Source organism: Camelus bactrianus, chromosome 19 (genome assembly GCF_048773025.1).
Source record: "Camelus bactrianus isolate YW-2024 breed Bactrian camel chromosome 19, ASM4877302v1, whole genome shotgun sequence".
Classification (NCBI taxonomy): domain Eukaryota; kingdom Metazoa; phylum Chordata; class Mammalia; order Artiodactyla; family Camelidae; genus Camelus; species Camelus bactrianus.
The window spans coordinates 23182116-23194813 of record NC_133557.1 but is presented as its reverse complement, the minus strand read 5'-3'; the positions used below and the strand labels follow the sequence as shown (position 1 = coordinate 23194813).

Genomic DNA, 12698 nt, shown 5'->3' with positions numbered 1-12698 from the left:
TATGGGAAATCTTCCAGCTTTTAATGACAACAACTAATTAGAATGTTTAAGAATTTTCTGAACAGATAAACAAACCCCATCTGGGGGCTGAATTTGGACTATATAAAAACCCTCTGGCCCTCTGGCAAATGAAAGAGTGAACCTTTATGCCAGTCTGGTCTGGGGTCAGGGCATCTCTTAAGTTCCAGGGACTGAAGGAAAGAATCAGGGTCATCAGTGGGTGCAAAAGCCCCAGGGACAGCCCAAGTGTCTGCCTTACGTGCCCTCCCTAAGCCAAGGTGACATCTCCACCACCCAGACCACCCTCATCCACTGCAGCTGCCACCGGCACAGGCTGCAAAAACAGTGAAGGGGGAAATGGTGCCAAAAGGCTCATGCCTGGAGATAAAATGTCTGGATATTTGAAACATGCCCTGTAAGAAAGAATCCTGACACATTTACTTCTTTTAGAAGGCAAAATCATTTAAGGAAGCGGATGACAGTGCAACGAACTGGTCAGCCTCTTAGAGGGAGAAGGGAGGGAGGGAGAAGGGAGGAAATCCACTTCTAGTCTCAGTTAAATCCATTGTTTCAAATGCAATTAAGAAACAGAGTAGAGGGATTCAAGTCCAAAAGGCAGAAGCTGAAAGTATCATGTACAATTTCTACCACTTGCAATTTACTGTGGGTACAACAGGAGGCACTTCTGAAAGGCTGAGTCAAACCACAGTCAGTTTTTTCTGTGAATTGCCCAACAATAAACATATTTTGCTATAAAACATCCAGACTCAGGGGTAAAGAGTAAAACAAGAGACTCTATTCACACCGCCTGCCCACAGGTAACTACCATTAACCGTTCGACGTGCAGCTTGCCAGCGCTCTTACTACGCCATTACAAAGTTCATACTATCTTTTAAAAAGTAGTAACAGGACTGTATTATAGATTATGGCACATATTTCTGGCACAGAGATTTTTGAAAACTCCTCTAACACTCGTATTTGTATGTATAACACAATCCTAACTCCTTCCAGGCCTACAGCACCCTGCAGGGCGGGGGCTGTGCCCCTTGGTCCCAGCCACACTTGTCTCCCTGCTCTTCCTGGAGTGTGCCAAGTCCCCTCAGGCCTACCTGAGACCCTGAGTACCTGCTGTTCAGCTGCCGATCACTCAGTCCCCAGATCCTCCCCTGGCCGGCTCCTTCTCACCACACAAGTCAGCCCCAGTGCCACCCCTTCCAGGACACCTTCCTGACCCACTATCTCATGATGCTTCTGCCCCCAGGGCTACTCTATCACATTTTTCTGATTTCTTTTTTTAACCTCATTTCTCACTACCTGAAATTATCGTATGTGTTTGCTTACTTTTTTTTTTTTTATCTTTCTTTTGCAGAAAAACACCTGATCTTGTCGTGTTTACTATAAGCTCTGATACCAAGGAGAGTTCTTGGCATAGCGTAGTATTCACTGAATGGATGAATGAATGGTTTTTCTTTCTTAAAACTTAACAATGTATCTTGGAGCTCTTTCCATGGCAGTACAAATTGGTCAAATTCATTCTTTAAGTGGCTGCATAGTATTTCATACGAAATATGGAGTCAAATGTACACAATCTTTCCCACTACTGATAACCATTTAGTTACTTCCAATTTTTCTCTCATAGGCAGTGCTGCAAAGGAATTCCTTGGATACACACCTGTGCACATGAGTGTTGTATAACACATCCCATCTTTGGCCAACATCTTCCCAACATTTTACATAAAGTGTTATGTCCTGATCAATCTTACAAATTTATCCTTCAACCGCCAAAGTTCCATTCTCTGTGACTCACCCTGACAGAGAGTCGCTCTACCCAAGTCCCCTCCTTCAGCCTAGAGTTGGCCGAACTGGCAAGGGTGGAATCTGTTCATCTTTGAATTTTTAGAGCCAGAGGGCAAAGTGGCCCTCAAACTTGCTTGAATGAATGACAGTACTAGTTAGCGCTGACGGAACTAGAACAAAGACTCTGAGAATAGCTAATGCTTACTGAGTAATGATTAGGGCGATTATTCAATTTGCTGTTAAAACCAGGACACTTCTGAGGATAAAAGGGGGTGTTATTAATTTATCGTGTTGGAACAAAAGGGGAGAACTGGGAGTGTCAGGGCTGACCAGGATGCATGGTCACCCTGACATGATGCACACTGATGCCTCTGCCAGGACTCTCACCTGCATCTTCACCACAAGCCTCAGGGGTGCTTTTCTTATGTCTACTTCACACAAGGAAGTGGATGCTCAGAGTGGCTGAGTCTGCTGTCTGAGGTGACAGGGTTAATGAGAGACGGAGTTTGGATGCAAACCCAGGTCTGTCTGGTGTCCTTAACCACTGTGATCTAAACATATAAATTTAGGCAAATGATTCCTAGGTAAAGTGTCCTGCTCAGTGGTCCTGGTAACCACTCACTCAGTCCTTTGTGACCGTCAGGAAAAGCAGAGCACAAAGAGGAAGGAGAGGCCAGCACTGTCACCTTTCCCGTTCGTTCTCCTGCAGTACGAAGCTATCCTACCTGCCTCTGAGAACGCTGTGTGACAAACAGCCCCAGGGCAGAGGTAGATGAGTGTGTTCTTGGCTTGTGTGTGCTCTCTTTGGCCCCATTAGCGTGTACAGCAGAGGTCCCTAAGAAAACAAAACCTCTACAAACAGAAAACATGGCCTCTCTGAGGAAAAGACAAGAAAAACACTCCCTTGTTTTAATCACAAATTTCAAACGGAGGATGCATGAAATATGTGTCTTTGCCAACAGGTACTCAGTGTTCCTCTCAAAGGGGTGGAGAACAATTTAGAAAAACAGAGGTAAAAATAGCTAGGCTAGAGCCAAATGACTCATAGGTAATGTTTATGCGAGTGCCCAAACTCAGGAAACGTAAGAGAGGGAATGGGATAGCAGATACCGTGATAAAATGATCCAAGAGAACTTGGATTAAAAACAAACAAGACCCTGAGGTTTACAAAGTTCTCCAGTGAAAATGGCCAGAGTCCTCTCTGCTTCCTCCTTGGCAAGACCTGCTCACAGAGAACCCATGTGTGGCTCCAGATAGTGACCTGTGGGAAGGAGGATTCTGTCCAACGGAGTCATCAGAAACTGCCGGGACTTCCCCTTTGCCCGTGAAGAAATAATTGCTACGAAAAGTGCCGTCCTGCCATAAACAACTAGCAAACCTGATAAAAGATACGAGGCAAAACTGTTCTCTGATGTTGAGCAGGAGGCAGGGTAGGGCTTGATTTCTGTCAGAAAGGCAACAAGGTGGCTACCCCAGCCCCAGCCCAGCTTACTGGGTGGATGGAGTTTCCAGGCTGAGGGAAGGGAACCCCAAACTAAGTCCAGCAGTTTCAGTCTTGCTGGGAAGAGGAGCCAGATGAGAGAAGGCGGAGGCCAAAGCAGCCAGAATACCTGAGAGGAGGCACCGCCCAGAGGGCAAGCTCTGGGGAGCCACACCCGGGTCTTCTAGAATCTTGGGCCAATATCACTCTGCACTCGAGTGGGGCGAGATTCCGAGAGGCTGGGGAAAGAACTTTAAAAGGAGTAGGCTGAATAATTGCTTAAGTGGACACAGAGCTGGGAATAGTTTGTGCTCCCACCAGGCAGAGTGGAATAATCTCATAATCTGTGAGACATGAGGTACAGCCCTTAGAAGGGCAAGGCCTTCATTCCTAGGACTACTCTGGACCTGCCCTGACAAAGTTTAAAAGCAGACCTCAAAAGGATTAACCTCATTCCAAGAAACTTAGATACATGCCAGAAGAAAGTTCTCTCTGAAGGAACACAATAAAATCCAGTATTCAACAATGCAATAAAGTTCACAATGACTGGCATCCAATCAAAAATGAGTAGGCAAGCTAAGAGTAGGAAAATGTGAGTTATAAACAGAAGAAAATTAATTGACAGAAACAGACCCAGAATTGACTCAGATGATGGAATAGCAAACAAGGACATTAAAACAGCTTTAATAAATATGCTCCATATGCTCAAGAATGTAGAGATAATCATGGACACGATATGGAGAGAAATGGAAGATATAAAAATGACTCAAAGAGAACTTCTGTAGATGAAAAATCCAGTATCTGAAATGAAAAATACACTGGATGGGATTAACAGGAGACTGAGCATAGCCAAAGAAGAGACTATCATAAAAAAGAATTTTTTCTTTTTAAAGGCAAAGGATATTGTAATTGGAGTCCCAACAGGAGAGCAGAAAGGAACAGAAAAAATATTTCAAGACATGAAAAATTTATCAAATTTGATGAAAGCTATAAACTTGCATAAACTATAAACCCAAAAAACTCAAGGAATCCCAAGAATAATATAAAGAGAACCGAGGCACATCAAAATCAAATTGAGACACACCTATCAAAATGGCTGAAGTTTTTAAAATTAAAATAAGTGTTGGTGAGGATATGAAGCATCTGGAACTCCCTCATACATTCTGGCGGTGATGCAAAATTGTCCTGGCGTTTCGTGAAACACTTGGCAGTTTCTGATAAAGTAAAATATATACCTACCATGTGACCCAGCAACCTTACTCCCAAGATAAATGAAAATATGCACAAATATTCCTAGAGAAAATCTGGAAAAGTCCAAATGTCTTTCAAATGGTGAATGGAAAAAATGGGCTCAATTTGCTGTTTATACCGGTTTATACTAGTGATACACAGTAAAATCATGGTGTGTCTCAAGAATATTACTATAATTGAAAGAAATGAGTCACAAAAGACTACATACTACATGATTTCCTTTCTATGACATTTATATTCTGGAAAAGGCAGAACTATAGTGAAAGAACGCAGTGGGTGCCAGAGCCCAGGGCCCAGGGATAGGCAGAGGGATTGACTGCCCTTGGCAGTCTGACCGCATCCTCTGAGTGAAAGCTCTTTGGACGGCTTGTTTTGAGAAACAGGCAACACTGGGAAAGATACTTTAATCTCTGCTACAGGATGGTGCATAAAGAGCAAATGTGACGGAGACAACATTGAGCTCCTGGATCCAGCCAGGTCTAAGTCCAGATGTGTCCCTAGAGAGCCAGTAAACCCCTCTTACTGCTTAAGCTCTTCTGAGTTGTAACTGTCTCTTGTGATTGAGAGTGACCCAAATTACATAACCTCTTTCACCGGGCAGGACAGTGCACCGTCAACCCCAGCATTTCAATGCTCTCTGTCACTTACCCGAGAGTGAGATTCCTTCTGCGAGCCCATAAGGAAGATAAGCAAAAATGATCATCATGCCAAACTCCAAGGAAGGCGTTTTCCTCAAGTCAATATGCTTTAGCACGTGAATGACAATTGTCAAGGAGAAATAATCAAAGGACAGTTGACAGTGAGCTAGAGAAGTCACAGAACTGCTGCCTTCCAAATATAAATGAAAGGTAAACAAACAATGGACACAAAGATTTGGGAACATTCCAAGGTAAACAGTGAAAATTTATCATTATGGATTTTTTTCTTTGTAGGGAGACTCTTATTTGAAGAAAGGGAATCTGACAAAAGACGGAGAGATATAAATTCCTGAGACAAATGGTAGGAGAAAATTAAAATCACCCTAAGTCAATTCATTTGGAAATGCCGACTTGGATGGCTGAGAGCTGGGGGTGGGGACAAAGTTGCAGACACACTGAGGACAGGCCACACTGCCAGGTTCCTTCCAGGGCCACGTCCCTCTTCCACTTCTCTGATGACATTAGATGAGATCACTAATGGGGCTTCTAGAACCCTGGGGTTCAATGAAGGACCTTCTTTCTGATTTTTGGACATTTATAAACTTACATTCCTGTGAAAGGAGAGTCTTCCACATACTCAAACGTTGTTCACATGCCTATGCTGGAGCTCACAGCACTACTTACTGGGCTTCGTTACAGTAGATGCCTTGGTCCCCCCCATATTTAAAAGAAAGAGATAAATATAAAGGAAAATACTGATCTGGTAAAAGTTTTCTTTTCCATTCTGTTTATTGGTACAATATGAGAAGTTGTCAGCCAACTCAGTAGAGCCTTTAGACTTCTGGACAAAGGAGTCGAGGGGAAAATTCACAACAGGATGGCAGACAAACATGCCTGTCTCAGGCAACAGAGGCTTTTCTGGCCATCTGTGAGACAAACTGCTGATGCAGGAGGGCCAGGTGGCCATCTCCCCAAGACGCACACAGGCTTAGGCTCACACAGAAATGATCTGATGCCTGTTCCTATTTTAAACATGATGAATTTTCTACAGCAATAAAGGTGTCAACGGCCTTAACAAGACTCTTTGCTCCTCTGGCTGGAAAAGCTTATGGGTTGTTAAGCAACAAAATCAGCGCAGACAACTTAGATGGAGCTCACTTTGAAAGTCTCTTTTCCGGTCCTTCCAGATAAATAGTGTCAGTGGGGTAGAGATTTTCTTGATTTGATATTTTCAAAGGAAATTAATTTCCAATTTTCTGAATGTGAAACGTGAGACAGTGGAAAATGAAACTCATCTGAAAGTGGTCAGCATACTCTGGGAACCGAGAAGCCCTCAAAATCAGAGCTGGTATCCAATAGTTTACATGTTTTTCGGGCTTTGAAAAGTGACATCCTAGATTTCACATGTTAAATTTTAAAATCTTCGAGCTTAAATTAAAGTGTTCCTGAAACCAAAACTAAGCATAAAAATCCTCCTTCAAATATGACTTTAGACTAAAATGGGCTCCCTTAAGGAACTGGAGAAAATGACGTGAGATGGATGTAATTAAGAATAATCTTCTCAGCCACGCGTTTTCATCATATTAAAAGGATATTAATGCAGAGATTAAGCCAGTGAGAGTGCCGAGTGCTGCTGAGCCAAAGAACATTTTGAGGAAGTAGCCAAGGGCTTGTAAAAATGTTTGCCACCCACTGACATCTGATACATTTTTCCTTGTTAAACCTTCAGCTGTGCTAGGAAGCAAAAGAAAAACAGAAAGAAATTAAAATATGATAGACAAAGTTTTAGAAATTAACGTAGAACTCAAAACTTACTTCATGCTTATTCTCTTTCATTCATTCCAACATGCAAACCACTAGTCAAACATTTATTTGTTCACCTACTTTGTTCCAGGCACCCTGTTAGTTTCTGGGGCTTCAGAGATGAGAACAAGTCCCTGCCCTTAGGGGGCTCTATAGTCTAATGAGGGAGAAAAACAAGACTGGAACAAGGACCGTCTCGAGAAACCCCTGTGTAGAAACAGGGTGAGCATCTCACTCAGATGGGTAGTGGGCAAGGAAGGTTCTTCATGCCGTATGGGCTGGGTTTAGACTTAGGATAAAGAAGAGTTAACCAGGTGAAGAAATGAGGGGAAGCACCCAAGGCAGAGGGAGCAGCGTGCGTGGAGGCAGGGAGCCCAGGACCACAAGAAGCACGGCCTAGGAGCATTCAGTCACGCAGATCACTGTGGGTAAAACGGGAACACGGCGTTGGGGGAGGGGCTGGTGGGGAGGACGTGCCAGGAGGTAAGGCGGGAGCAGCAGGCAGTGCCAGGACCTGTGCGAGGCTTTGGATGAACTAAGCCAAGGAGTTGGTATTTCATCCTGAAGGCCCTGGGGAATCACGGGGAAAGTTTTCAATGTGGGGTGAGGGTGGGGGACTGGGGATCCTGTGAGATAAAACCTAAAGTCAAGGCTGTGGCATGAAGTCTGAGTAGAATGGAGTACCCTAAAGAAGAAATATCAGTGGGTAAGGCCGAGTAGGGGGGATTTGGGAGGCATCAGGAGGGAGGAAGAATTGAAAAAACTTCCCTTTCACAGTTAACAGAACAAAGTAAAATGCCAGCAGCCATTAAGCCATTAAACTCAATTGTTGCTTTTATCCCTGAAGGTAAAACCATTATAATAGAATTCTTCTCATTAAACATCCTCCCAGCAGAGTCCACCCTCTCTCAGATCCATCCACTTCTCTCCCTCCCTCGGCTACTATCCTCATCCCAGGGCTTCTGCTTCATGGGTCTCTCTCTTTACATCCTGGTCTTCCTAGGAGCACCCATTCTCCACTCAGTGGCCTGAATGATCCCCTTAAAATGCACATCTGACCAGGTTACTCCCCTGTTCAAAGCCTGTCGACGATTTCCTGCTGCTTTTAGGAAGAAGCTCAGTCTTCTAAGCAGGACCTGACTCCTCCCCACCATACCTCTAGAGCCCATCTCCTCATTCATGTTGGGTCCCACTGCCACTGTCACCACCCTGTAGGGCATCTGTCAGCCTTCCTGGGCTCTAGCTGATTCCGGGTTTGTTCCTCAGGGACACCTGCTTCCACACAGGCCAGCCCATTTACAGGCTCTCTTGGTGCCTGACTTCTCCACAGCATGCGAAACTCATGAATCATTCCACGAGGACCAAGCCTGTGTCCATCTTGTTCACTGCCATATGTTCAGAGCCCAGCACACAAAAGGTACTTAACAAATTTTTGTTGAATCAGTAAACAAAACAAGGAATTGTTAATGGTAATATTCAGCTTCAATAATCAGCGTTTCATGAATTGGTATAATTTTAAAGCAGGATAAAAGAGTGGCTTGGTGAGGAAACCTCAGCCTTTCATGGTGATTCACAGCACAATATAACATCATAAAGGTTCTGAGAAGTCCTGCAAAAAAGAAAACTAACTTTTTTTCACACAAAAATTTTCCAAACTCACCCAAATGCACAAGCTTCCCCATTCTCTTTCTTTGCCAGCAGATCACAAGTGAACATCCCATCTTGGGAAATGCTGGGAGCCAACAGGGTTCTTACTGGGAAAGTGCTCTTGAAGGCTAAGGTCACCTATAGCTCCCAAATAGGTCTGTGAACCACATGCGTAGCGTCCTGCCCCCTCCCCATTTCATTACCACAGCAGAACACTGGTTAGGAACACTGCTTTCTTTTTATGCAAAGGAGGCTAAGGCCCAAAGAGAGTGGCTAGCTGGGTGAGGTCACACCAACGATTAACAGCAGACCCAGGGCTCAGGTCAATGGTTTCTGAACTCAAGATAAATGAAGGTAGAATCTGGACTCTTTCTGGCCTGGTAATTTTTGTACATTGTATTTTTTCAGGTCATGTTCCTCACAACTTATAGAATAAAAGACAATGTTGTTCAGGATCCATTTCATGACCTTTCAATGCAGCTAGAGAGAACAAAAGGTTTCCTCTACAGCAATTGTTACAAGAATAATTGTCATAGTAACAATTCAAAGCTAAAAATAATTTAATTAAAATTAATGAAGAAACAGAAGATACTTAGTTTTCTGATACTTATAAAAGTGAAAACACATGAATGACTGAAAAACTGTGCTGAACACTGGAATTTGACACATTGTAAAATGATTATAAATCAATAAAAAATGTTAAAAAAAAAGTGAAAACATTTAAACAGGGGTAATCCATTCACATATTCAGTTACAAAAATAAATGTGTCATTGGATCACTTAGAAAATGGTCATTTATGAAGTATAGCCTTAAAAACAAGATGCGATTCTACCTTGTAACCAAGGAAAGCTGATGACAGCTCCCTCCCGTCCTATAAACCAAGGCAGGCCAGCCATGCCCTCTCTCTCTCTCCATCTCCCTCTTCTACCTGAAAATGCCTACCTGGCTCCCAGATAACTGATCTGAGAAGCCTTTCTCAAAATCCTTCACAGTGGTAGCTAAGGCATGCATGCACTGTGTTCACTTTTCTATGAGCATCTTTCTTCCATCTTGGACCATGTTCATCAAATTCAACTGGTCTCTGAGCAGGTCTGGCACACACACCAAATGCTGAGTGGACGACCAACCTTTAGCATGTCTGGGGAGTCAGTGAGACTGGACGTGGCTTAGGTCAGTCACACCTACCCCAGTCTGTGTACCAGCTGCAGTGGAAGTGGAGGCTGGAAACCACATATGCATGTGGTCCACAGATCCAATTTGGGGAACTGTCATCATAGGTGATCTTGGCCTTCAAAAGCACTTTTCCAGGAAGATTCTCTGGCTACTTACAATGACTCCATCATTTCTCATTTTAAAAAGAAATTATCTCCTAACCTTTGGTTTTTCTGCAGCAAAGAGACCTGGAAAAGCTTAGAAAAGATCCTATTTCTGACAGATTAAAGCAAAAAATATATTAGAGACAAAACAGATGAGTTTCGCTCCTAATGTATAAAAATAATTTGTGAAGTCACCTCTGATTCAGGCAAAATTCTTTGTCACAAATGTTCAATACATGTAACCAGGACACAAGATAAAAGTAAAAACCAGAAAGCTAAGAAGCTTTCAAAGTTGATCTTCAGAAAAAATACTGCCGTCAAAAATTTTTAAAGGTCTTACATCATGATATAGATAATTTCCAAATAAAGCTATAGAAATTTTTGCCAAGAGAAATGTGAAAAAGCCAACAATGGGGAACTGATTAAATAGATCATAGTAAATCTATACATGGAATACTCTGTAAGTAGTAAAATGATGTTATGGAAGATTATTTTTTCAATAAAATAATCTGTTCAATGGAAAACTTACAATATAGTATATATCTATCTAAATTAAAAATCCTTCCTCCATCCCTCCTTTCCTTTCTCTGAGTTTTCTAAATTTCATATGAAGAATACAGGTATTACTTCAGGATACACACACACACACACACACACACACAGACACACCCATACATACACATACACATACTATATATATATTTGTTTTGTTTAAGGTCTGCTGAGTACTTATTTCAAATACACAACATTTGGTAAGTTCTTCCTGCAAAAGTAGGGCAAAATCAGAACAAACATATGAAATAATAATTAAGGGACAGGAGCAGAAGAGGAAAGAAGGGATCTCAGCTTAACTGGTGGCAGATGCTTTTTCACATAGAATCCTATTTAACTATTCAATCCTCAAATCCAATCCTAGGCTGAGACATTATCACCATCACTTTACTGATGAGAAACCTGTAGCTCAAAGAGGTGAAGGAGCTGACCCAGGGTACCACAGCTGTAAGGGGCCATCACTGGGATGTGAACCTAGCTCAGCTTGACTCCCAAGCATGGGCTCTTTCCATTATAAAACATTCTTTTGTTTCAACATAAGAATTCTGAATGTAGTCTACAGCAAGGCTTTTAAGAAAATGCTGACTACCACAGAGTGGTTATGCTTTGCAAGAAATCCCACAACAAAGGAGACAAGTCCAAATTAAATGGAAATTCTACTTTTTTTTTTTTTTTAATGGAGGTACTGGGGATTGAACCAGGACCTCGTGTATGCTAAGCAAGAGCTCTACCACTAAGCTATACCCCTCAACCCCGGACATTTTATTCTTTAACAGAACACAGATTGGCCCCTAAATTTCTCTTAGCTTGTCTCTGATACACTGTCGAGGGCTCTTTTCTTCAATGGCTTTGTCTGTGACTTCTCTGTTTTTTGGTAAAACTGCTTGGGTCTCTTGCCCATACATACTAATGATCACCACAAAACGCGGAGTGCAAGGAAACAGCCCTGTGGCAGATGAACGCATTTGAAATGATCTTAGATTCATCTCCTTTTCCCAATGACTTCTTGACATTTTATGATTAAAATTTAATTTCTCAGATCCTATCAATAAGGGCAATGATACTAACGAACATTTGAAAAAGATCTGTAGTTTCCAAAGGAGCTTTCACATAACAGCACCTTAGGGTACCTGTTAGTACCACGACCTTATCCTACAGCTGCAAAAAGGAAGGTGACGTGCGTCAGCTCCCAAGTGGGAGAGAAGGGCCTCTGTCAGCCACTTTTGTCTGGAACAATGCTGCCCGAACACTGATCCCTCAACTGGCTGTGCCATTATCACCTGGAGAACTTATTAAAAACCTAGGTTTTAGGACTCACCCCAGACCTCCTGAATCAGAAGCCCTGAGGATGGGGCCTGGGAGTATCACATTTAATAAGCACCCCTGGTGATGCTGATGAGAAGTTGGGCTCAAAAGCACTGTTAAAAGTAGGTCCTAAAAGGTGGACTCTCCTCTAAACACCCTGGGCCTTGACAGTATTCCTGGGACATGTCAAAGCTTGTCAGGACAGAAAGAGAAACAGTGAACCCAACACCCAAAGGACAAGAAATTGTACACGCAGCTGCATCCTCTCATACAAGGACCTTCAGTCCTGTCACTTGAAGAAAGCACACTTACTTGGTCAGGACAATGGAGACTGCGTCGTTGAGAATGCTCTCCCCAAAAACCAGCATGTTGAGCACTGGGTCCACATGAAGTGCATTGAAAATAGCAATAGTAGCCACTGGATCCACAGCAGAAATTAGGGAGCCAAACGCAAAACTGCCAAGAAGAGAAAAGGGAGGGGTAATTCTGTAACACTTAACATTTGGTCCACACAGGAAAATATTATCGTCAAAGGCTACACTTAGTAATAACGTTAACAGTACACGCTGTAGCTGAAGTAACTACAGAAAATGGTGCCTTCTTTTCCACTTATAATATCTGCTAATTGACACTGTGGTGGAGCAGTGAAAGGCCCACTCTACTGGGAGTGGTTAGGAATGGCCTGGCTTTCCGCTGGAAGTACTAAGGCTTTATTTCGACCAATGATGGTGGGAAGATTTTTGCTTAAATATATAACAGACCTCTTGGCCTTCTTGGGCAGAGCAGCTAGAACCATGATGGCTTGGAGGGCCTCCCTCAAATGGCCCAAGTGCTCCCGGGTCTCACCTCTGCTTTGCCCCCGGCCACCAGGCCACCAAAATGCCATCTGTGAACAATCCCAGCCTCCA

At 42.9% G+C, this 12698-nt stretch overlaps 1 protein-coding gene across 3 annotated transcripts in view; it reads right to left on the bottom strand.

Moving 5' to 3' along the window:
* Positions 1-12698, bottom strand: part of SLC9A8 (solute carrier family 9 member A8) — a 63836-nt gene that overhangs the window by 18496 nt on the left and 32642 nt on the right. For all 3 annotated transcript variants that reach the window (XM_010958622.3, XM_045519304.2, XM_045519306.2), the window contains 3 exons: positions 12103-12246; positions 6762-6900; positions 5177-5282 (listed from right to left, as the gene is read on the bottom strand). In XM_010958622.3, the coding sequence (XP_010956924.1) occupies positions 5177-5282; positions 6762-6900; positions 12103-12246 (389 nt within the window). The remainder of the gene's footprint in view (positions 1-5176; positions 5283-6761; positions 6901-12102; positions 12247-12698) is intronic.